Source organism: Salvia miltiorrhiza, chromosome 4 (assembly GCF_028751815.1).
Source record: "Salvia miltiorrhiza cultivar Shanhuang (shh) chromosome 4, IMPLAD_Smil_shh, whole genome shotgun sequence".
Classification (NCBI taxonomy): Eukaryota; Viridiplantae; Streptophyta; class Magnoliopsida; order Lamiales; family Lamiaceae; genus Salvia; species Salvia miltiorrhiza.
This window is the reverse complement of record NC_080390.1, coordinates 47,691,636-47,718,124: the sequence shown is the minus strand read 5'-3', so window position 1 is coordinate 47,718,124 and position 26,489 is coordinate 47,691,636. Positions and strand designations below refer to the sequence as shown.

The 26,489-nt window shown below is 33.8% G+C and overlaps 3 protein-coding genes across 3 annotated transcripts; 1 reads left to right on the top strand and 2 right to left on the bottom strand.

The window, feature by feature from the left end:
- Positions 1–3,809: 3,809 nt before the first annotated feature.
- On the top strand, positions 3,810–9,110 carry LOC131023533 (uncharacterized). The gene is made up of 14 exons (XM_057953077.1): positions 3,810–3,837; positions 4,377–4,445; positions 4,787–4,867; positions 4,948–5,019; positions 5,103–5,902; positions 6,012–6,713; positions 6,818–6,919; positions 7,066–7,194; positions 7,265–7,330; positions 7,619–7,794; positions 7,887–8,067; positions 8,149–8,271; positions 8,366–8,509; positions 8,590–9,110. The coding sequence occupies exons 1-14, from the start codon at positions 3,810–3,812 to the stop codon at positions 8,950–8,952; spliced, it is 3,036 nt and encodes a 1,011-aa protein (XP_057809060.1). The 3' UTR covers positions 8,953–9,110.
- A 1,286-nt stretch (positions 9,111–10,396) lies between these two features.
- Positions 10,397–13,106, bottom strand: LOC131023532 (protein FAR1-RELATED SEQUENCE 5-like). The gene is made up of 3 exons (XM_057953076.1): positions 13,094–13,106; positions 11,873–12,665; positions 10,397–11,783 (listed from the first exon to the last, which is right to left on the bottom strand). Exons 1-3 carry the CDS (start codon positions 13,104–13,106, stop codon positions 10,397–10,399), a joined length of 2,193 nt encoding a protein of 730 aa, XP_057809059.1.
- A 2,346-nt stretch (positions 13,107–15,452) lies between these two features.
- On the bottom strand, positions 15,453–18,274 carry LOC131023911 (zinc finger protein GAI-ASSOCIATED FACTOR 1-like). Its single transcript, XM_057953555.1, has 4 exons — positions 17,631–18,274; positions 17,111–17,507; positions 16,811–17,031; positions 15,453–16,433 (listed from the first exon to the last, which is right to left on the bottom strand). The coding sequence occupies exons 1-4, from the start codon at positions 17,728–17,730 to the stop codon at positions 15,649–15,651; spliced, it is 1,503 nt and encodes a 500-aa protein (XP_057809538.1). The 5' UTR covers positions 17,731–18,274; the 3' UTR covers positions 15,453–15,648.
- Between the last annotated feature and the right edge of the window lie 8,215 nt (positions 18,275–26,489).

The following is a 26,489-nucleotide window of genomic DNA, read 5'->3' as shown; positions in this document are numbered from 1 at the left end:
ATAGAAAAGTGAATCTTATCAATTAAATAATTATTTGTTTAAATCAATAAATATTAAAAGAATTATAAGTTAATAAGTCAACAAAAAAAAATTGATAATGATTAATTATATAGAAGTTAGTTTTTCAAAATAAGTTGAAAATCAGCTAAGTTTAAAGTAAAACAAAAAAGGTTACATGTAAATTATTTACATAAAAAAATTAGAAATATATTACTAGATATTTCTATATTCTTAATTTTAATTTTCAATATTTATTTAATCATTAAACGAATGAAAATTCAATTTAATAGGAGTATTAAATAATTCAAATTTTATTGAATAAAAAGTTATAAGGAAATTATGCATAATTGAATTTGTTTAAAATTATTGTTGATTTCTAAATATAACTCTTTTATTTTCTATTAATGTATGTTTTTTGTTGTCCGTACACTTATAATATTTTATAGGTATTAAAGTAAGTTCGAATATTTGTATTTATTAATGTTTCTAAATACATGTTAAGATATGGTCTATCGAGAATCAATCACGATGAATTCATGGCAATGTATTTATAATTAAAAATCTTTATACTTATTAATAAAAGGGTAAAGGTGCAGATTGGTCCCTGAACTCGACCCCCCCTAGAGCTCCCCATACTCGGTCAAGGCGCGTTGACCTCCCTGAATTCCCGAGAAAAAGGTGCAACTAAACTCACGAACCAAAAGGCGGTTTAACACCGTTAAACGATTTTTTTTTAATTTTCTGGTTATCTTCTCCGGCTGAATTCCCTCAATTTTCCGACAACATTCATCTGTCGAAAGGGGAAATCTTGTCGGCGCCACTTCTCCTCCGACGAGCGCCCCACTCGAAGGAGGAGAGTTGGAAGAATCCCGCTTACAAGGAAATCGAGAAGCTGGTAAAGCTACAGAGATCATGGATGTCATCACTATCAAGTTCAAACTGTGAAGGAAGGGAGATTTATGTGTACAAGCTGCCACTAAGGTTCAAAAAGGAACTGGTAGGCAAGTGCGAGAGCATGACCAGGTTCGGGTGGGCTAATTTCTGCAAGTTCTTGAGCAACGAGGGTTGGTGGACGTCGTATTCCACCAAATAATTCCTGCAATACTATCAAGAATTAAGTGAGTATAATGATAAGCAGGGTCGAACCACAGAGAGCAGGTAAAATCGTCCAATTCCCTAAAGACCTAATTTGGTGTAGCCACCACGCCTTAAATTTGAGAAAATAATTATCAACTAAAAAGCAAATTAAATCAAATAAAATACTCTAGAAAATTATCAATAAAAGGTAACTCGGCTCGAATAAATCCACACTAATTCAATTCTCTAATCATCGACGTAAAGATGAATTAATCCTTATCAACCAACCAGTTATAGGATATTGTGATACGCACTGACATACCCCAATTCCTACTTACTGTGTCGATAAACAGCTGCAGACGTCAGACCTGCCTATTCTCTTATTAAAATATAACCTAGCTGGAGACGTCAGACCTAGATTTAATATTCTAATAGCATTAAGATGAAGGAATCCAGTTTATACCAATTATCCTAGATATGCTAGTACTATTTAATCCATCAATTTATTTCTACTACGAACACACGGTAGTTTTATCACTAATCAGTCCTATTCCAAGCCGCCTGACTTCTTAATTTTTCCCAAGCCAAGGTCAAAGGTATATATACCCATTCCAAAGTCCCACACGAGAGATTACGAAAAGGAATTTTAGAATTCCTAATGGCCCACCAACTCTAATGGGCTTACAAAGTTAATTATAAACAAATAAAGTAGAAATATTATGATAATAAATTCCTAGCATCTTTTCGGTTCTTCATAAATAATCCATCAAAATTGCTTCTTTTCTACTTCTCTTGATTCAACTCCATCAACATCAATCTCTTTAATTCCTGCACCAAAAATCACCTAATTGTGTATATTAAATTCTATTAAAGCACAAATAATCCAAAAATATGAACAACTAAAATACACACATCAGGGGTCTGGGGGAGGCGGTGAAGAAGCTGGGCCGAGGGTGGCACAACACCCACAAATTTGCGTTGGATCCCGTTCTCCACTCTCGCTTCGCAAAATCACAGGTGCCGAGTGCGGCGGTAGCTGCAGGCCAACCTCTTCTACACGCCCTACTACGGCGGCCTCGACGTCCTCAGGTGGCGCTCCAAGATCGTCTCCACGCGCGTCAAGGATTCGCTCGCGCTGGACCTCCTGCGGTGGCTCCAGACGTAGGAGCCCTGGTGTCAGATTGCCGGCAGGGACCACGTGTTTGTGCTGGGAACCATCACGTGGGATTTCAGAAAATTGGACCCCGATTCCTGGGGTACTAATATGTTTCTATTGAGGGAGGAGATGCATAATTCGATGAAGCTCTTGATCGAGCAGCAGCCGTGGCACATCAACGACGTCGGCATACCGTATCCCACCTTCTTCCATTTGGTTGGGGTGAGGCGCTCGTCGGAGGAGAAGTGGCGCCGGCAAGATTTCTCCTTTCAACAGATGAATGTTGCCAGAAAATTGAAGAATCCAGCCGGAGAAGATGACCATAATTTAAAAAAAATCATTTAACGACGTTAAACCGCCATTTGGTTCGTGGGTTTAGTTGCACATTTTTCTCGGGAGTTCAAGGAGGTCAACGCGCCTTGACCGAGTATGGGGGGTAAACGCTCTAGGGGGGATCGAGTTCATGGACCAATCTGCTGCACCTTTGCCCTTAATAAAAGGGTTAAGTATCAAATAAGCCCCTAACATAGAGGCTCTTATCACGTATAGATCCTTATAGTCGAGGTTGGTCCAACTAAACCCCCCAAAGTACTTAATTTCCTCCAATTAACCCCTCTGATTTAACGAGGAGTTAACTCCGTTAACTATATATATATATATATATATATATATATATATATATATATATATATATAGGGTAGGGCTAAAATAAAAACACTCTTAAGTGTATAAAATATAAATGATTTTCAGCCCTTAGATCATTAAGATCTACGGTTGATTCGTAACCCTGTTGGATGAATTCGTGGTCCTGAGTTCGAATCTCAAAGGTAAGAAAAATTTATTTTTCGCATTTCGTAACTCTGTTGGATAAATTCATACGTGTTCTACATAAAATTCGTACATTAAGAAACGTTTATATTTTATACACTTAAGAGTGATTTTATTCTAGTCCACCCATATATATATATATATATAGGGTTGGGCTAGGGTGAAAACACCCCTTAGTGTTTAAAATAAAAATGAATATTAACCACAGATCTTATCAATCTTACGGTCCAGATTAATTTTTAACTATTTGACCGGTTCAAGATTTAATATAATGTGATTCATACATGAAACTGACGATAAGGATATTTTTGTCTAATAATATTTCGGCTGATTATCTTCATCAACCTCCCTCCGAAAATAGCGCCCCATTTAATTGGTAATTAATATACCGTATCATTTGCCTGCGAACTAAAAGGATTTGATGTGATCTTACGAATCTCTGAACAATTAATAAAATATTGCTTCTAAGTGTATGAATCGGAAGATGGAGGGTTTTAATCTAGATATCTCTCATTTCATCATTTGCTACTGCAATACAAGTTTCCTCATTTCATTTGGGTTTGCGCAGAAGGGGGGGATTCATACTAAGGTTATAGGATTTTTTTTTCACTACTCTCTCATTTTCCTCATTTCATGCGGCTAGGGCGAATCATACTAAGATTCATGCGATTTTGTTGGCTTCGCGCAGGGAGACGACAATTCGTATAGAAGTATCGAAGATCTAAAAAACCAGCGTCTTACATATTTAATGGCGATTACCAAAGCAAAGAGAGCTGGTATGTATATTTTGATGGTGTGGTTCCTTTTTTATGACCATTTTATTTCTGATGCGACATGGATAAAACACTTAAATCTGTTTTCCGATTTGTGTTCTGGTTTCAAAATATATGAATGTTCCTTGAACTAAAAATATATGAACATTTAAATGTGTTTACCGATCTATGTGTGAGACAGTAGAATGTTCCTTGAACTGTCTTTATCAAAAAATCTAATTTTATTAAGGTGGGGACCTACTGTTTTGTCGTTTGAAGTGTAGACATAAAAAATTGAAGCGTCGTTAGGTAGACGTATTTTTTTAATCTTTTTGTTAGTGAACCCTATATTTGTTTACTATTTGTGCTTCTGAGATACTATGTGGTTCATTAGTGAAGCCGAATGTGAATGCTAGTGAAAGTAAATATTTTCTTGCTTTAATGTGAATTATAATGTATATGTACGAATCACGTGTATGTGTTGGTTGAACCATATGTGATTTAAGCAGATATGTATGTGCTGAAATGGGTATAAACTCTTTATTGAATTGTAATATGGTTAGGGCAAGGTGGTTCGAAGGATAAAGGGAAACAGATTGCTACCAGCGATCATGAGGATGACGTTTTAAAAGGTTATGTATTTCGTTGTTTGTGTTTATAATTTGGGTATGTATGCATTCGGCGGAAAATAATTGTAGTATGAACCAGTTAAGCTGCAGCATGAATCAGCATAAATTTGTTTCATTTGTTGTGATGTATGAACATGCCATTTGGTAATATATGGTTGAATCAGTGTTGGGTTGTGTATTAACCATAATATTTGCAAATTTGATTTATTTGTTGTGATGGATGCACCTATCTATTTTAAGCATGAATCATTGGAAAAATATAAAAAGAAAGTGTTCATGGATCAGTTGCATGGATCATTTATAATACTGTCTTCTAACGTTATGAATTGTCGTGTGAATCACAGCATATATTGCCCAAAAGAAGGGTAAAGGTATAGTGATTGGAGATAACAATTATGATGCCGATGAAAACAGAAAGAAAGAAGGTACGAATGTAAATTCATATATAAATTTTTAAATATTGTTTTAAGCAAAGAACTAAAATAATTTGTTCGCCTTGTTGCAGTTAGGTCAAAGCATAGGAATGATGAACTCATGTCGGCGATGAAGCGTGCTTTGATGGAAAGTATGTTAGACGGTATGTGAAGATATTATACTAATTTATACATTGATCTATAATTGCATTGTTAGATGGTTCAGTTGGTGGTTCTTGTGATGCAGGGGTCTTGAATAAGAGGAAGAAAATGGATGTCGTTGAGAATCCCGAGCAGGAGACATCCGATGATTCGATAAAGGATGGTGGGTCTCCTGTTGCAGTTGTAAAAAAGACAAGGTATGAGAAACGAAAAGAGGGGATGGTGAACTATGAGGATTTGGTTGTAAGACCATACGCTGATTATCCGACATTGTTCACGAGGACCACTCCTTCTGTGTTAGTTAAGGCTATGGAAGATATGAACGAACAACAAAAGAATGCAGTGTCAGCTTTGGGTTTTGACCATTTACTGGATCTGACAATTAAGGAACTACCTGGGAAATTGAATTACTGGTTGATTCACAGCTACAATGCTCGGACATCAGAGATTGTTCTACCATCTGGTAAGACAATTCCAGTTACAGAGGAGGATGTATACCGAGTGTTGGGATTTCCGAGAGGCTATAAGAATATTGATCTAGTTGATAATGATGATATAACACCTTTGTTTGAGGATTGGAAGGCGCGATTTCCAGGAAGGAATCCAAGGAGAATTAAGGTGCATGAGATTAGGGATGATATGTTAGCTTGCCAGGATGGAGGTCAATGGTTCAAGATTCAGTTCATGCTTATGGTTGCGCATTGCTTGATCGAGAGCTCAACGAACGGTTCCATAGTACCCAGGATCATTCGATGTCTGGAGGATCTGGATGGAGTAAAAGAGTGGAACTGGGCCGAGTACGTGATCAAGTCTCTTATTACAAGCAAGGGTACATGGCAGATGAACACGAAGCAATTCTTCACCGGTCCAACAATGTTCATGACGGTACATTATTAAAATTGTTGAGTCATTTAATACTTCAATATTTATGTCTTACATGTACAATTTGGTTAGCTGTGTAATTTTAAAACGTGTGCCTTTTCGTTTTATGTAGATATTGTACGTTGATAGGCTGAATTGGGTGAATTCGAATGTGAAAAGGGATTTCCCTTTGTTTAAAAGCTGGAACACGAAGAAGTTGAAGGATAGGGAGCTTGAAGAAATAAATGGTGGCAAGTTTGGTGATGGGATAATTCTTGATCCCATTACGATATATGGGCCAGATCTTCCTCCATATTTCCATGTGGACGAGGCTGGAGATACTGAACACGTAGCGGATGAGAGAGCTGGCATTGTTACAGATGAAACTATTTTGAGTAGGCTGACGAGGGAGATGGTCCAGTTTGAGAAGTCAAGGGACAAGATCATGGGGTTTCTGAACATAGCTGACGATGCAGATCTTGAGTCGTGTGCGTTCAAGCAGAAGTTTGAAGAAGCCAAGAAACTAATGGTTACTGCTCCATTTATGTTGACGAAGATGCCCGTTGATAAGCTTGATAATGATAGAACCGCTGAAATGTTGGTTCATACAGCCACGGAAAAAACACCAGTGAATAATGTTGTGGTAGTTGATGGCTTACGGTACGACGACGAGATGTTGAAATCATGTGATGAAGCAGTAACTAAGACATGCAGCCGTATAGATCATGTTGATGATCTAACGGGATTCAACCTTGGGGCATCGGACCTGATGGGCACTGAGACAACCCATGGTACAATTTCAGGAGTGATGGACACAGTTGGAGCGGTACCAAAGGTGCAATTTTTTTAAAATACTTTGCTACAGATGATAATAATAAGGAGCCATCGGTTTAGTGTTTTTATTTTCTAATGTAATGATATTTTTTGTATTTTTTACAGGAGGTTGGGTTAGATGGTGGGTGTCAGACCCCCTTGGTTAGAAAAGAATTTCGGGTTGAGGACTTGGCAGCCAATACAAGCTTGTTTAACCTACCTGTGAATGTAAGTAATACTTGGTTAACTTGTGTCTGTCTTATATGCTCCTATATGGGATTTATTAGTAATTTGAACTGGGTTGTATTTCTTTTGTTAGTATGACGGTCATGTAAATGAAGTAATAGAGTGATGTAAATATGTTTTCTTGCTAGGCGAATCGGCAGGCTGAAGAGGCTGGGAAACAGCACGTGCAACCTCCACGTGGGCCAAAGACCAATATTGCAGGAATTAAGAGAAAAGATGGAAAAGAAAACAGGGTGTATGAAAACCCAAAGACAGTGGTAAAGAGGTTGCGTAGTGGTCATTTGTAATCTAATTCGATATGGTTGTATTAAATACTAATTGAATCAGGTGTTGGGTGCGTGCGTCGCGAATGAAACTGAGGACCGATGTGTCTTGAAGACTCGAGTCGAAAATGTATGTATTGTGTTTTGGCTAATATGTGATGCATGATGTGTAGTATGTGGACATACTCCTTTTATTTTGGACATTGATGCGTGGATGGAGTTGTTTGCTGTAGGGATTCAGTGTGGTTGTTATGTTGCAATTCAGTTTGTGTTATTAATATATGGTGCAGAGTGTGCTGTTATGGGGTTCATACTGATTTCATATGTGATCTTGCATATATTGTGTATCGTAAAATTTAACTAGCATGCATGTGAATGTGATTCATACCGCATATTTGATTGGTTAGTGCGAAAATAGACGATTTTGCAGACACCATCCCCGTTGGGGCCAAAATGCAGGGGGAAAGAATTGCTTCGTAGGACAAGCTTCAATTTGTCACCCTTCGTGGAGAGGACCGTCAATACAACAAAACGGTTGACTAAGAGGGAAAAGGCGATTGGACTATTTGCCTTGTACTACCGTGCCCATAAGCCGTAAATAATTATTTCAGATTGCATTGTAAATCATTTATTTTTGGATTTTTGAAGGGTGAACATGAAAGATTTGAGATTTCCTTATTCTGCAGGAACGATATTATATTTGAATACGAGAAAAAGGTTCTTCGCAGGGACAACTTTGTTTCATTATGTAGGGGTAACATCGTCGATCTTCAGTTGATTGATACGTGGACTGTGTTTTTGAATTGGAATGAACAGTTCCGTGCGGACACTTCTCCCAGTCGTTTCTTCGCATCAACACAAATCTGTGTAAGTAGTTATATGCAAACTTTTAATAATTTTATCCCAATATAAGTTGAGTTTGACTGGATTTGTATAATTTCTTTGAAGTTGGAGTCGATTGTGCAACCGCCAAGCACGTGGACTTATAAAAAGCGAAGAGATATTTTTATGAAGCTCTTAACCGCTGAATTAGGCAGTATTCAACATACACTTGTCAATGCTATAGACATGGTTCGTACCTAATTATATGATGGCAGTCATTGTTTTATTTGATTGAAATTAGTATGTCATATGTTAATTAATTTTTATTACATATTGTGTGCAGTTCTTTTTCCCAGTATGTAGAGTCTTGAAGTATTACGCTCTATGCGTTGACTTGAAGAAGGAGAGGATATATGTCTTAGATAGTCAAAATGAGAGTCAGGCACAAATGAAAGAGGAAAAATACAGCCGGACAGTTGATGACTTGGTAAGTTTTGATTTATATAATATTTGGAAAAAAAATATTGTTGACTCCTGGGCTGATTAATAATTGTTGTAATGTATTAGAGGCAAATGTTGGTGGACTACATGACCCATATGAAGGAAGTTCATAAGAGCATCATTGTAAAGAGGTCAAGACTGTCAATAATTCATATAAAGTGGGGTGATTCGAAGAACATTAACGACACAGGAGTATACCTAATGAGGCATATGGAGACTTTCATGGGTGAAGGTGCATCTAGTTGGAGTTGTGGTCTAACTGCGAAACTGAAGAAGCAATTGGACCTGTTGAGGGTGAGGTATTGTGCAACTATTGTTGGATGGGAGAAAAATAGTGTTAAAGACCTCGTTACTGTAGGTGCGACTGACTACTATGAGGAGGTTGATGATGATCCAAGCGTCAATATCGACTTTACACTGCTTGGATAACGGCGTTTGGGAAAAAAAAATTGTGCACTTATTAGAATAATGGCTGAAACAGTTCAAAGCTTTTTTATTCGTTTCAAACTTTAATTTAATCAGTTAGTTTTTTATTAGATGTATGGATGCAAATTTGTGTTTGGATTGTGATCGTTTTAAGATAAAGAATATTTATAATATGCGTGAACAGTTCCATTAGATGGTTTAAAATGGTTTTTTTTCGATCAATTTCATTGGTGAATTGGTAAATACGAATGAGCACGTACGTTCAAGTTCAACATGATTTTTCTTGCATTCTATATATTCTTGTAGAATAAAACTTTGGAAGATGCAATGGTTATCTGCAGCAATAGAATGTGGACAATTAATTCATTTAGTTACAATATTGGTTTCTATCAGTTAACAAGTATGAATCAATAAGCAATTTACATGAATCAGATAACAATGCATACAATAATATAGTTTAATGCGTTCATTTATGGTACATACTACTCACTCTCTACATACAAACTGCCGTTGGAATGAATATAACAGTAACTAATGAATGGAATGAATATAGGGGCACTTTTTTATTAGTCAATTAAAAGAATTAGCTAAGTTAAAACAGTAAAGATGGCAAAGGTGGTAGCCAAAAAAAATTATTTCGCAGGGGACTCAATGGAATGATCGTTTTAAGATAAATAATCTTTATAGTATGCTTTCTTGGAAGTATGATACTATAGGCAAGTTACATGAATCAGTTAACAATGCATAGTATAATATAATTTAATTAATTCATTTCTGGTACATACTACTCAATATCTAAATACAAATTGCCGTTGGAATGAATATAACAGTAACTAATGAATGGCATGAATATAGGGGCACTTTTTATTAGTCATTTAAAAGAATTAACTAAGTTAAAATAGTAAAGATGGCAAAGGTGGTAGCCAAAAAAAATTATTTCGCAGGGAACTCAATGGAATGATCGTTTTAAGATAAAGAATCTTTATAGTATGCTTTCTTGGAAGTATGAATCTATAGGCAAGTTACATGAATCAGATAACAATGCATAGTGTAATATAATTTAATTAATTCATTTCTGGTACGTACTACTCAATATCTTAATACAAATTGCCGTTGGAATGAATATAACAGTAACTAATGAATGGAATGAATATAGGGGCACTTTGAAGTGCAAGAATCAACAGTAATTGTTGTGCTAAAGTATTTTTTTTAACTATCCAAGCTTATTAGGAAAACATGTTATATGTGGAATAAGTATTATGAACATTCCTGATGTCTGTATGAAGCATATTTCATTTTTAGTCATTTAAAAGAATTAGCTAAGTTAAAACAGTAAAGATGTCAAAGGTACGTGCATTAAATTGCATTAAATAAAATAAGATGGGTGTCATAACTTTAAAATCTAGAGGTGAAGTCTGTAAATCCAAAACTGTGAAGCTTAAAAAAATCACTCCTCGTCGCTCTCTTCTTCGACAACTTTTCCACAATTGCGGGAATCATGTCTAACTAGACGACGACATTTCCTGCATCTTCTCTTTGGTTTTTTCGCCTTCTCAGCTTCTACCTCATAAGTTGACTTCAATCTCTTGCCACTTCCCTTAGTCTTCACGGCATCTGGAGGATGAACATTTACAACTGAAGGGATCTTCGAACCATAGAATAATTCAAACATTTTTTGCTTCCCGCTCACCGGAGACAAGCATTGAGCGCCGTTTGAATTAAGTTCTGCCCAACGTTTCAGTTCTGTTAAGAGTGAATCAGCTAGCTCGTCATTCCCTTCTGCAATGCCAATACAACGAAAAGCCTCTGCCATCAATGACTTGTTGCGTGACTTCATGTTGCTAGTTGATATAACTTCTGCACTAGCAGCCTTTAGCCATCGATGTACTATATATTTGGAAGGAATTAACTTCATTCCCACATTTCGCATAACAACAAACATATGCCGACATGGAAGACCAACACTCACAAACTTTTTGCAGGAGCATGTAATGGTTTCTTCTAACGCTATATACACAACTTTAAACACACCATTAGATCTGTCATCTACGGAGTACTGTTGCTTGTCGTCGTCTGTCTCCATTGACTTTATACGACATCTATCAGTAGCCTCAATGATCTCCGTTTGAATATCCATAAATACTTTCCTGGTGTATATAAGTGAGGCATGGTGTTCCAGTGGGGTGTGAGTCTTCAATTGGGGCACCGTTGTCTGATCTACAATGCACGCCTGTTTGTAATTATGCCGTTGTGCCTCCATAGCACTCTCAAAGTGAATGTAGAATGCAGCGAGATTGGAATTCCGATTCAAGTATCTCCGAAAAAAACTATTCTCGCTTTCGGATAATGATGTCGTTCTAAACAAGCCGCTCATGCTCAAATCTCGAAAGTAGGCAGGTATCCAATACGAACGGAGTGAAAACATATCGGCAAGCCATGTGTTGTCAGTCAACTCATACTGATCTAATACTTCTGTCCATTTCCTTTCAAAATCAACTGGCTCATCCAATTCCGACCATACGACAGAATGTATCTCGCTTTTCAGTTCGGCATCTTCTCGTAAAGAATTCGGCAATTTTTGAGCAAGCTTCATCATGATATGCCACATACAGAACCTGTGTCTAGTGTTGGGCATTACATTTTCAACAGCAATTTTCAACGCTGGGTCTTGATCTGTTATAATCATTGCAGGAGCGGTTCCCATGCATTCAATAAACTGTTTTAAAATCCATGAGTATGAATTCACGTCCTCTCTGGTTAGTAACCCTGCTCCAAATGTAACACACCCACCATGATTATCCTTGCCGGTAAATGGAGCAAAAATCATGTCGTACCTATAAGAATTGTAAACGTTATAATACACAGGTAAGTTGAATTGCACAAATTTTAAAAAAAATTATACGTGTACAGAATATTTGATTACCTGTTCGTTGTATACGTGGCATCAAAGGACACCGCATCACCAAACAACGAGTAATTTTGAACAGCAACAGCATCACTCCAGAACAAACTCTTCACCTTGTGAGTTTCATCAACTAAATATTCACACTTGAAACATTCATCAGTTTCACGTTTACTTAGAAACCTGTCAAGTAGTAGTTGGGCATCAACACCATCCGCGTACGAATTCATGCTGTACGATAGGTTTTTAAAGTCCTTGCTGGTACACCCCACTTCCTCAAAACTTCCAACCAGTTCTTTAAAAATACGAAATGCCCTCACTGGTCCAATATTGGACTTGGCACACTTCAACATAATCATCTGATGTGACTCATCCATTTTGCGATTGAATTTCATAAGGTGACGAACATCTTCAGTTACGAGGGAATGATTGTGTAATTCAGAGAAGCTGGTGAAAACATAGTTGCCATCATCATTAAGTGTTGCAGTGATACGAGCCTTACAGCCATTTCTGGTAGAGGGTTTCCGGCGTCGTATTTTCTTTTGAACACTTGATTCTGATATATCTTTCTTCGAGTTTGGCTTCACACCTTCTCTTCTGCAGATGAAGTATTGATACAATACTTGTCGATGTTTGCCTCTTTTCAAACCCCCCCTACGAGTATCGAATCCCGCTGCATGTCCATACATAGAATAAAACTCATACGCTTCATCCAATGTCTTGAACACTTTACCCACATATGGTTTCTTACTATCCTCACAAATTGGTAGGTACGAATGAGGAGGTCGGAAAGCAACATGATTATTTACATCATCTGAAAATTGTATAGAATAAAGCTTAGTAAAATAGGTTTCTGGTGGAGTATTAATGAAATGCATTATCAAATACAGTCACATCGAATCCATAGACAAGTAATAATATGATATTGTTTCGGGTGAATCAATAGCATGAATTATAAAAGCAAATGCATGAATCAGAAAGACAAGTAATAACATTGATATTGTTTCGCATGCATTAATAGTATGAATTGTAACAGTAAATGCATGAATCAGATTACAATGCAGATCATTATAAATCTCCACATATAAACTGTGAAAGAAAATTAGGCAGCGAACCAGATATGCAATCAATAACTCTACTAAAAATGAAAGAAAAATGAGCCACCGAATCGGACATAGATTGATGAATCGAACATAGAATGAATTGTAACATGAATCGGATATAGATTGATGATATACATACCACACGAACCCATATTGTTATTGAATCGTCCACTGCGTTCTCTGGAAATTGAGGTTTTGTGTTAATTCAATGTACAGAGGCAAGTTACAGGAAACTGAAGATTTCTCGAAAGAATAATTGATTGAGTGATAGCAGATTATGTTAAGTGATAGAGATTTTCAGATTTGGTATGATATGGAAAGATCGTGCAAATAACCTCCAAATCAATTATACCGGTATTACTAAATATGAAAATTACATGAATATCCTCATTCAATATAAACGTGTAGATTGGGGCTGATAAAAGGGACGAAATCCAGCCATCAAATCTCTTAAAATCAATGGATGATATGTGATCCTATTTTAAACAAAAAAAACTGTTTTTATTTTAGCCCAACTCTATATATATATATATATATATATATATATATATATAGGGAGAGGTTCCAAAAAGAACCATAAATAAAAAAAGAACGGAGAACCATTTTCAGCCATTCGATCATCAAGATCTACGGTGGATGCATCATCTAGTTGGATGAATATAGAACCTGAGTTCGAATCCTGAAGGGAGCATTTTTTTAAAAAAAATTTAGTGCATTAATTTTAACAGCGAATGCATTAATTTTTACAGTGAATGCATTAGATTTGATGGTTCTCCCGTTCTCACAAATAATGTAGTTCTCTCTAGAACCACACCCTATATATATATATATATATATATATATATATTTTGTTGGTGGTGGGACCCACACCTTCTTCTTCCTCAACTCACCGGAAAACACGCCGCTCTGCCCCTGAGCTCGACGGCATCCTAATCGCCTCCGCCCACAACTAACAACACATATATACTACCTTATCTCATGAATGTAGGCGTATCTCATGAATTTGTTGCAGGTATTACAGGTCGGTGACACTTTTGCCCATCTCCGGTCTGTTCCACACTATATCCCAATACCTACATTCACACAAAATCGACGACCAAAACAAATAGCAAAATGGTGAGTTGAAAGCAGCAAAGAAATTAAGGAAGTAGAAATTCAAACAGACGCTCTTTGTGATTCCTTAAACTCAGGTTCAAGGACATTGTCGACGCCATTGTACGACACGCCGGAGATCTGGCTCGTCAGATTTATCAGCCTGAGTTTGACAATGTCGTTGTCTATCTCCACCTGAATTCAAGTTGACTTCATTTGATTAATTCTTGTTTTTGATTTGAAAATGTAGATCAAGAAACGGAATATATATGTATTCCAGAAGCTTACGTTATCAAGCGAAACATGCAGCTGGGGTGGAAAAGATGAAGTTTCATTACTTTAAATAAGCCTGCATTCATGAGACAAGGTAGTATATATGATGTGTTGTTAGTTGTGGGCGGAGGCGATTGGGATGCCGTCGAGCTCAAGGGCAGAGCGGCGTTTTTTCCGACGAGCTTGAGGAAGAAGAAGGTGTGGATCCCACCACCAATAAAAAAAAAAGTTAATGGAGTTAACTCCGAGTTAAGTCGGAGGGGTTTATTGGAGGAAATTAAGTATTTCGGGAGTTTAGTTAGACCAACCTCAACTATAGGGATTCATATGTGATAAGGACCTCTATGTTATGGGCTTATTTGATACTTAATTCTTAATAAAATATTAAATTTACAATATATTATATTTGTCGTGCATGGCGAGGCGTACCAGTGAGAATAAAGAAAGGAGTGATTAAATATCTGCAAGCCATACACAACAATTAAACTACACATTTTAAATATTTCTCATGTGTTGAAGAGAAACTCAACCATATTGCACACCAGATATACAATGTGAGAAATGATGGGTTTAAAACTTTAAATTAAACCAGATATATACTCATCCGTGGTTTTTACAATTTGCACGGTTACGTAGGTTTACTCAGTGCGCGCGCACACACACACACACAAACAATTCCCCACATGGAATTATCAATGTTCATATTCTTTAATCACGTCCCTCTCACATACCTACAAACATATATAGAGCCTATCGTGATATTCAACTACGATTATGGCAAATCAAGATGATATAAAGACAAACCAGTAACAAATTTAAATGATTTGCTTAATTTGATCTAACACACCCTATCAAACTCGCAGTTAGGATCCAACATCACACTATCATCATCCTAATATATGTTTTTTTAAAAGAAAAAAACATGTGAGAGATGATGCTTCAATCAAGCACACCACCATCATGACATAAATGTTCGCCAAAAAACTTTTATGCATCTGTCCCTATCATAATTAACTGATCCCTAATCTAAGATTTTTTAAATTAGCATTATTTCATTACATCATCTGCCTCACCGTCTACTGCTTATATTGGCCAACATGAATAAACAATTTATGTACAGCAGATATGGTCACTAAACTAAATAATTCAACTTCTAATTATTTATATAATTGACTATCCCAACATACTGTTCTACTTGAGTAAAATTACATATCTGAATTATATAATCACATATCACAACTACTACTAGCATTTCTGCAGTGAAAGATAAATGTGGATAGCAAACCTTCAACCAGACAAGTTTAAAGCCCAAAACTGGAGTCTATGGATTCACAAGCTTCTCCCCATCTCTTGGTTACCATATTCTCTTCCATCAAATGGCTGCGCTGCTGCAGAAACGTCGAGACCACCATTAACGGAACTCATCAAAGCTGATAGCCCGCCCGTTGAGCCACCGCTAGCAGCCATCCCCAGCCCCAGAAGGTCCAGAGTAGTGTGCTTAGGGCCGAAAACAGATGGAGTTCCCAACATCAATTCCTTCAAACCAGACCCACTATCACAGCCTAGTCCGAGGCCAAGCCCAGATGCTAATGATCCCCCACTCGTCTCCATTTTCTGCTGACTCCACTCTTCGCTAGCATTTGGAGATGAGGAAGACGAAACTATCCCAAGACCCCTCAGCAGTGACGCGTTTGATGCAGCAGCGCCAATCTGAGCAGCCTTCTGCAGCAATGCTGTTGCTGAGAGAGCAGGTTGTGGTGCTGGAGGGTATTGCCTACGCTCCTGCCCTGCTTTCCCGAAGATTGATGAGCCTTGATTCACAGCAAGGCAGAGAGCTACAGGTTCTGAAGATGAAGAGGGCACGACATCAGGTGTATAATCAGGACGAGCAATAGACTGAAATAAGTCGGTAAATCCAGTTGTTTGCGGCTGCAAACTTGCTGAAGATGTGGATGAAGCAAACAGGCTGGCGAATACGTTACTGCTCGAGCTCCCGCTACTACCGGAACAACTGCTACTGCTGCATCTCGCGGCCAAACTTGTGACATTAGGCAGCTCTTCTAAAATCTGGCTGCTACTGGGATTGGCGGTGGTGCTATCCAGCAACTCCGTCACTGAAAAATATCAAGACACAAGCAGAAGATACTTACCAAAAGAAACGAAGAAGAAAAGGATCTACATTTTTTTCCCACTAAAGGTCTGTATATAGAGCTAAAAGAGGATCTAAACGTTAGATAGAGATTGCTTCTAGGTGTCCTAGTTTATAATTCCATTATATCACTATCTATTTATGCATTTAACTTGTTTAATATATAGTTCTTGGACATAGTGTAAATTAAATGCAGATAACAACAGAAACCAGTAACAGACAAAAAGCAAGTTGAAGATTAAAGACAGATAGACAACAAACGTTATTGTATTTTGTCCTAATCAACAAACGGATAGAGGAAAAGACAACTAAGGCAAACAAATCCAAGTTGTATCAAAATACCATGATCACTATTATTATCATTGCTGTTATCAGGCAGTATGCTGGGGGCAACATCAGCTGGAGGAGAAGGATCTTCTTCAGGTGGCGGTGGTGGCAGCGAGGATACTCCAGCTTCAAGATCTTGATCCGCATCAGCAGCAGGCTCAGTTGCTGAGGGAGCTTTGGCGCTTTCATCTGCCAAAGCATCACAAAATGCCCTGTGCGTGATATAACTATCCCTCCTGCAATCAAAATCAAAGCGATAAGCAAGCAATTCAACTTGAAGATTTGAGCTGCCATGGAAATTGAAGCGACTCCCACCTCGAAAACACGGTTCCACATTGGCATTTGTACTCTCTCGTTCCGCAAATCTTGGAATGCGCCTTCCAGTCGGATTGAACGGCATATTTCTTGGAGCATTTGTCGCATTTCCACTTCTTCTCGCCGTGCTTCCTGCAGAAATGCTTCTTGATCCCGGTGAGATCGCCCAGCGCCCGCGACGGCTCGTGGTGAACGCAGCTCGGCTCGGGGCAAACGTACACGCGCTTCTTCACATCCTTACTCGATCTCTGCCGCAGCTTCCATGGCAGATTGTGACCCCTCCGATGCAGCTGCAGATTCTGATCCCTTTGGAAACCTTTGTTGCAGATTTCGCACACAAATCTATTCGTCGCCATCAACGTCTTCGGCGATAGGGCAATCACCTCGGCGTCAGGATCTGATCCAATCACACACCCAAACCACAAAATCACACAATTAAATCGCATATTTTCAGTTCTATGATTAAAAATAACTTATTAAAATAAACAAAACCATTTCTCGAAGCTTTTCTTCTACATACCTGGCATTCCAGGCAGATTCCGTTTCTTCTTTGCAGTTGGTTTTGGAGGGGTTGTTTGATTACCTGAAGAAGAGTCGCCAGAAGCTGCCGACTCATTCATGGCGCTAAGATTTCTCTAAACCAGGAAAATAAAGATTCTATTAATCTTCAAGGGCATTCGTGCTGAACAAACTTGAGCCCTCCAAAAATTTCCTATTTGTTTATCAGGCTGAGTCCAATTTCAGCTACAGAAATTCAGTAAATTGAGGTCCAAATGTTCCCGCATAATCACCTCCGGTGGGGATTGCTGTGAAGTTGTTGAAAATTGTATGTCTACCGAAATGGTTTGGGAACAAAGACCATTTTATGTTTAGATTTTGACCAAAATTACTAAGGTTGAAATCTACCTACGCGCGGTGGCATGTTCGAACGCGTTAGACAGCGAAATATTTCAGCTTGATTCTGCTGCGGCGGCGCCGTTCAGAACCACGCCGACTGGAGGAAGAGTGGCTTTTGAGGGTCGGCGGCAAGTCAGATAATTAGAGAGAGAAATTTTAGAGAGAGAGAGTGTGTGTGTGTCTGTGTTTGCAAAAGTCTTCGTTGTTGCCTTTTTGGTCTTCACATAACCCACTTTTAACTTTTTCAGGCTTATTTGCATCCATTTTTCCATTTTAAGATTTTTTTTCTTTTACGAATTTAAAGCCCCTGTAGTCGCAGACTTGTAGTTTGAGTTTTTGTACAGCTTATTATACCCATTATCCAATATTCGTTCTTAATTACGAATAAAATGTTATAAATATTGGTCCCCCTAAAATTAAATTAGAACTGCCTCAAAAAAAAAAAAAAAACTCTTAGTTTTGTTTCCAAAATATATTTAAATACGTTAACCAATCAATATGTCCTAAACTATCACATTTTTGGTTCCAATCTTTTACCAATTTATATCTTTAGGTACATTGTCCGAATTTTTTTATATGTCCTTCTAAAGAGAATATATATATATATACACACACACTAGGTAAATTTCGCTTAGAAAAAATTAAATGTGACAAACTCAACTTAAAAGGTGATTGTGAGAAATTAAGGTCGTTGAAAATTTGACCTGATAAAACGTAAATATACATATGTAAAAATGTAAATTTGTATAGTTTCTTAGTATAGAATATAAATAATAAGATGAACTAAAAATAGAAGTTACCAAATACCACAATCCATTATATTGATTAATTAGAAAATGACTTCCTTTGAAAAAATACAAAACCCATGTTTTGCCCGTCATTTGTTATTGTATTTTTTGTATTCTACTATTAAGAGCACTCCCAGCAGAAATCCCAAAATTATGTTCCTATATTCATCCCTAAAGCTTCCCTATTTAATTTTAGGATCTCGATTATATAAATGCATACACCAGATCTCCTATTTTCTATATAAAAACAATAATTATGTGTGGGCCCTACTAATTATAAGCTTAAAATAAATTTAGGGTGGGTGTAAATTTAAGATTGAATTTAGGTAGGTGTAAAATTTTTTGTGGGCCCCATCCAATTTAGGGGATCTGCTGGATGCATTTTTTATCTCATTTTCAATTGTTTTAGCCTAAATTTAGAGTTAGTGATGCATTTAGGTGGTCTGCTGGGAGTGCTCTAAGTTCTGTATCCTAATCTATACCATATCAGCCCTTAAACTTTTGTATGCGTTGCATTGAATTGCATATACAACCTTTTATTTGCTAAATTCAGTATGTCCTCAAACTTTTATTTTGTAACTTCTTTAGGACATCTATAACAATCTCAAATAATTCTCATCAAAAGTGAATCAAAAGGGAAAAGTTTATTAAAGTCGAAGGTAACTATTAATATACTTGGGGAAAAGAAAAATAGGATATAATTTGTTTAGGGAAAATACTGTTTCTGTACAGGCTATCTTCCCCCCAAAATTAACTGTATTTGTGGTTTAATCCTCCAAAATGGTAGTAATAAACTAATTAATTATACATACTGTAACCAAAATGAAGAGATATTTTATTTTGTTTTTTGCAACACCAACATGAAGAGATCTTTAACTACGCAGAATAGCAAAAAAATTTGTCGGTTGATGATACTGGAAAAGTATGAGTTACATGAAAGAGACCTACGCTTTTAATTAAATTCGTTCCACCATTCACATTAATATCTGGGGATAATAGCAAATAGTCTTCACATTTCAAGTACTCAACTTTAATTAATTAATTCTCACTCACCGAAAATCGATTTTGGATAAATAAATATACTGCGATCATCTATTCGAAACGTAGATCAATTCTGTGCCATTTAATTATGTTAAATTAAATATTTTTTATACTAAAAAATTAGTTAAATATTGATCAACTTAAAACCAATTTTCTACATAAATCATATCCCCACACTGAGTACGTGACCCTTTTAATTGTACAACTCTCTTTCACTATCCACAAATAATATTAATTCAGTTGAATTAGATCATAAACTTTTCACACATAAAAACATACTTCATCCGTTTATGAAAGAACTTTTTAAGAGAGAGCGAGATGATTATTAGAAAAAAATATTGTTGAGTGTATTGGGAATAGAGAAAATGTATTATAATTATATTCTAAAAATAAATATTTTTTTTTTGTGAACTTTTCAAAAAAAGTAGAATTTTTTTTCATGAACGAATGAAATATTAATTTATAAAATCTATGTTTTGTGTACCTATAATTAGATATATACTACATTGTATGATCTCATAGTAAATCCGTCCATCTTAAATATAATTGCACGTGTAAGCTCAATTTAACCAACTCAAAAACGAATTAATCAAACTTGAATGAAATTGGCATAACTAATTAATAATTATAGATAATGTACGAATATAGCAATATGTTGGTTTCCGCTATTAATTAGCCTTTAAAATAGAGTACAAGAAATTTGTTCATTCAAAACCTTAAGCTTCAAACTGATTTGGATAAATAAATACTCACAAAATCTCATGTACATCCGGGTATACCATACATTCGAGTTGACTCGTACTCAGATCTTGATCTGCATGTTAATCCAAATTTGTATCCTGATCCAAATTGTGTAAATGACACTACTTATAATTGACACTATTCAATTATATAAGTGACACTGTAATATTTTAAAATGTTATCGTGTCATTTTCAATTTTATAGTGTTATTTACAATCTTATACTATTTTTGAATAATGTCAATTATACACAGTGTCATTTACAATGTTATAGTGTCATATGCAATGTTATTTGTATAACAGAATAGTGTCAATTACAAGCAGTATTATTTGTATAACCGAATAGTATCATTTACACGATTAAGTCAGGATGCGAGTTTGGATAAAAATGCGAATTCAAATTTGGGTATAAGTCAACCCGAATGTACGGTATACCCAAATATACCCAAGACCACCTCATAAATACAGATGCTCGAACTAATTAAGGCTGGTTGTACTTTATGTCAATGTTTTCTTTTTCTAGTTTCTATGCACTCCTCAAATGAAGCATACTTTCTAGCACGATTCTGAAAAAATTAGACATTTTTTGCTATTGTAACATAAAATAATGATAAAAATATCGTATACTTTTACATTCTAATAAAAAAAGATTACATTTATTCATAAAAGTTAAGATTAATTGTCTCAGATAACAAATAATTTTTTTTCAATTTACAATTATAATGTAATTTTTAGAAAATATTTCAATTATAATATTTTCAATTTTTTATGGTAAAACAGCGCCGTTCTTAGAGGACAAATTCCATCGAATAAATTGGAAATGCTATAAAAATAGCATTTCCTACAACTATTATATGTGGTAATTAACTCTATTTTTTTTTATCAGAAAAAGAATTTATTGATGAAGCCTTGGTACCAGTGATACCAAATACATTTACACAAAAAGGGAAGAGATGTCTTTCGAGAACCAAGACAGGAAGTTGATTTCCTTATCAATCATCTTGAAAATTTTATTCCAGCTCCACATCCTTGCTTTGATTTCTCCTAGCAAGTTTCTGACTTCTCAATTCTTGCCTTCGAATCTACTCTCGTTCCGACCTTTCCATATGAGCCAAGTGGTACAGGCCCATAATTAACTTGCAAATATATAAAACATGAGAAAGAACTTAATTGAAAACTTGCAAATATATAAAACATGAGTAAGAAAATGCAATCATCTATGTCCCTTGCATAGCAGAATGTTGATTTTTTTTGGCAAAATGGGGTAAGAAAATGTTATCCTCTTTTAGAAAGGATATATGTGCGTCAGAAAAGCATTAAAACGTGTTAGTTAAATTATGTATGGAGTAAGAATTTAATTGATCGCAAATAATCTTACGACCAAATTATGTAACCAAAACATCAGATGGAGACTTTTGATTTGATAGAGAAAAGCAACATGTTTTGATTCCAATACTGTCTGAAAAATTACTGATATCTTGATGAAAATGATAAAATGGGATGTTATAAATTCAAAAATATTCATTAACTCAACTTTTTTCGAGTTTAGAATTAGATAGAAACTACCTTATTTATCAACTCCTGAATAAATGTTCCAATTAGAAAATTAGATCTGTCCCTAAATAAATATTTCATTTAATAATTCTAAAAAAAATAACTACATCAAATTTTACGTTTGACCATTTTCTCCAATGTTAATCTTTGAGTTGTTCGATTCTCAAGCAATTATCTCGGTTTAAAAAAAAGTAATTTTATCCAGTTTCTTGGCATATGAACTTTTACAGTACTAGAGAAACACTTATTTGGAGATGAGAAAGTAATTACCTACAAATATAATAGAGTTAATATATCATAATAGTAATTTTTATATGGTAAAAATAGTCATTTATATATAGGACTTTAAGTATTGTTTTGCATTTAGTTGATGAATTCAATACTAACTTCACGACCCAACTTATTCTTGATCGTGAATTGCCTTTTAAATAAGAACAAGCATTTGCAATCGTGCAACGCACGAAAAATAATTTTATATTATATTATATTATATATAAAATTGATTATCATTTGATTTTATATAAAAATTATAAATATAATTAAAAATACTATAATTTAAGATAAATATATTTTAATTTAATATAAAAATAATAAAGAATAATTCATATTAATAAAAAAATGATATTATGAAAAAAGAAAACAATATAAGTTAAAAGATAATTGAAAAAAATAGATTTATTCAAAAAAAGAGGAGAGAGGAGAGAAAATTTTCTTAAGTTTTAATCTTTAAATAAATATAATTTTTATATTTTAAATCAAATATTTATATAACATATATCAAATTAAAGCTCTTGTCATGATCTTTAATTTGATATGCATATCAAATATTTTATAATTAGTTGAATTTCACAATTTTAAAAAAGAAATAAAATTGAAAAATAAGAAGTTAAAGAGAAAGAAGAAAAAAAGATGTATATCTTGTAAAACCTTCAATTTTATTGTAACTACAAAATTGTCACTCAATTTTGAAATTTATTTGAAATCAATTTGAAATTGAAAACTCCCTTTTTAATATAGTACTAGTATTTGCATTCGTGCAACGCACGAAAAATGTTTTTATATTTCATTATATATAATTGATATTAATTTGATTATTATATAAAAAAATTCTAAATATAATTAAAAAATACTGTAATTTAAGATAAATATTTTAGTTTGAAATAAAAAAATAAAGAATGATTCACATTAATAAAAAAATGATATTGTGAAAAAAGAAAACAATATAAGTTAAAAGATATTTGGAAAAAAAATAGATTTATTCAAAAAAAAGAGGAGAGAGGAGAGAGAATTTTCTTAAGTTTTATTTTTTTAAAAATATAATTTTGATATTTTAAATATAATATTTACATAACATATATCAAATTAAAGCTCTTGTCATGATCTTTAATTTGATATGTTATGCATATCAAATATTTTATAATTAGTCGAATTTCACAATTTTAGAAAAGAAATAAAATAGAAAAATAAGAAGTTAAAGAAAAAGAAAAAAAATATGTATATCTTATAAATAAACCTTTAATTTTATTATAATTACAAATTTGCCACTCAATTTTGAAATTAATTTGAAATCAATTTGAAATTGTGAACTACGTACCTTTTTAATATAGTATTAGTATAGATAGATATTCACGACTAAATTTATTCTCGTTCCTGCATTGCTCTTTTTAAGGGGCGATTCACTACTAAACATATTTTTGTTTGTGAATTAAGAAGTACTAGTATTACTCCCGTGCGATGCACGGTGATACTTATTTAATTAAAATAGTAAAACAAAATTATATTTTAGAATATTATAGTATGTGAATATAGTAGCATGAAAATGAAGATGAAACCATCTTATTGTTGCTGATAACAAAAAAATTATATTTTAAACTATTATATTTAGAATGAAGATAGTAGCCTTAAAATAAAAATGAAATCATCTTATAATTGGAGGTGTATCAAATGAATGACCAAGAACTTGACAAAACTTTTTATCTAATGATTATTATCTATTTAAAATTTCCACCAAAATATCTAGATATTTTTCTTTCAAATTTTCTATTGGTCTTGAAAGGGTTTTTGGAACTTTTAATTACTTTTTACTGATTTTCATTTTACAACATATTTTTTTGAGGCGTTAATTGATTGTAAATCCAAAAATTATTAGTGAATTTTGATATATTTTTTTAGCTATATAAAGTTGTAGTATAAATACATAAACATTAGCTCATTTCAGAATTTGCCTTTAATTTTAATTTCGTCCAAATCAAAACAAGCATGAAAAAATTTAAGATGATATAATATATACACATTATATTAAAGGGTTAATATGCAAAAACACCCCTAACGTTACCACCCCAACCACACTTAAGCCCCTAACATAACGTTGATAGCAACTAACACCCAAAAGTTCATTAAATACTACAATTAAACCCATAAACAAAATTTCTTTCACAAAATTAAGAAATTCATTTTTTAAAAATTTATATAATATATAAAAGGGGAGTTTTTTTCCCTCCATTTTTCTCTTTCTTCTCCCATCAATTTTTTCATATAAATAAATATTTTCATACACAGACAAAAATAAAAGAATTGTAAAATTTTAACAAAGAGAAAGAAAATAGAATATTTTAAAATTTTAGGAACTTATTTGTTTTAAATTTATTTTTAATAATTTTTGTACCATATTAAATATTTTGTTACAAACTTAAACATAAGATGCTTATTAAATATTTCTTCATCAATTAAATTTGATATTATTTAAAAAAGTATTAAAATTGTAAAATAAAAAAGAGATGAAAAATAATGAAAAAATTGATGAGAGAAGAGAGAGAAAAAATGGTGGGAAAAAATGGAGGGAGAAAACTCCTCTTTTATATATTATATAGATAATAGTAATTAAGTGCGATTATTTTTACAATGTTAGTGACTAATTTTCATCTTTATGATTTTAATTTGACTATTTCCTTAATTCACCCTTCAATATATCTATATTATATTAAAAAGGCAAGATTTTAATTTGAAATCAATTTTAAATTGATTTCAAAATTGAGTGGTAATTTTGTAGTTATAATAAAATTGAAGTTTTATTTGTAAACTATATTTTTTTATTTTCTTTATTTTCTTGTTTTATTTCTTTCTAAAATTATGAAATTTGACTAATTATAAAATATTTAATACACATATCAAATTAAAGATCATAATAAGAGCTTTAGTTTGATATATTTTATGTAAATATTTGTTGTAAAATGTAAAAGTTATATTTATTTAAAAAATAAATTTTAAAAAATTATCTCTCCTTTCTCATTTTTTTAAATAAATCTATTTTTAAATTTAATTATTTTTATTTTCATTTTAACATTTTTTTTGTTTTTTCATAATATCAAATTTTATTTTTGTGAATTAATTCTTCTTTATTTTTTTAATATATTAAGCTCAAATATATTCAGTTACAATTAATTTTTTATTATATTTATAATATGATAATTAAGTTGGTGTCAACTGTATATAAATATAACAATATAAAAACGTTTCTCGTAAATTATACGGGATGTAAATGCTAATATATATATATATATATATATATATATATATATATATATATATATATATATATATATATATATATATATGGTCAGCTTCAATGGAGACCACTTCTCTATATAGAGAATAGAGACCAAATCAGAGCCATTGATCTCACCAAAATTAATTAATCAGATTAATCCGAATTCTTCAAGTTTAGGAAATCCTGTAAATTCCTCATTTTCCAATTTTGGGAACCAACGAACATTATTATGAACTTACGAACATATTAATATTCGTCAATGTGTTCGTATAAAAAATAAATGAACATATTAATGTTTGTCGATATGTCCGTATAAAAACAAATGAACATACAAATAAACATACTTATGTTCGTAAGTTCATAATAATGTTCGTTAGTACCCAAAATTGAAAAATGAGGAATTTACAGGATTTCCTAAACTTGAAGAATTCGAATAAATCTGATTCATTAATTTTGGTGAGATCAATAACTCTGATTTGATCTTCATTATCTATATAGGGGAGTGGTCTTCATTGAACTCTTCACACCCACATGCCCAAAACATGTCCAAAACGATTCTCAAGACAATATGGCATGCCTTTTGAAAGCTTTCATTTTCTTCTTTTGGAATTACGATTTTTAAGAACATCAACCCACAAGAAAGATGACAAAATAGAAGGCAACAAATTTTCTTTTCGATAAAGCTCTCTGTCTTTTGTCCCATTTGCAATTTGTCCTCTTCTTTTCGTTGTTTCTTAGTTGTCTCAGTTTATGTTACTTGACTATCAACCAATTCTACAAACTTCACCAACAACATGCACGTCCCTTAAATT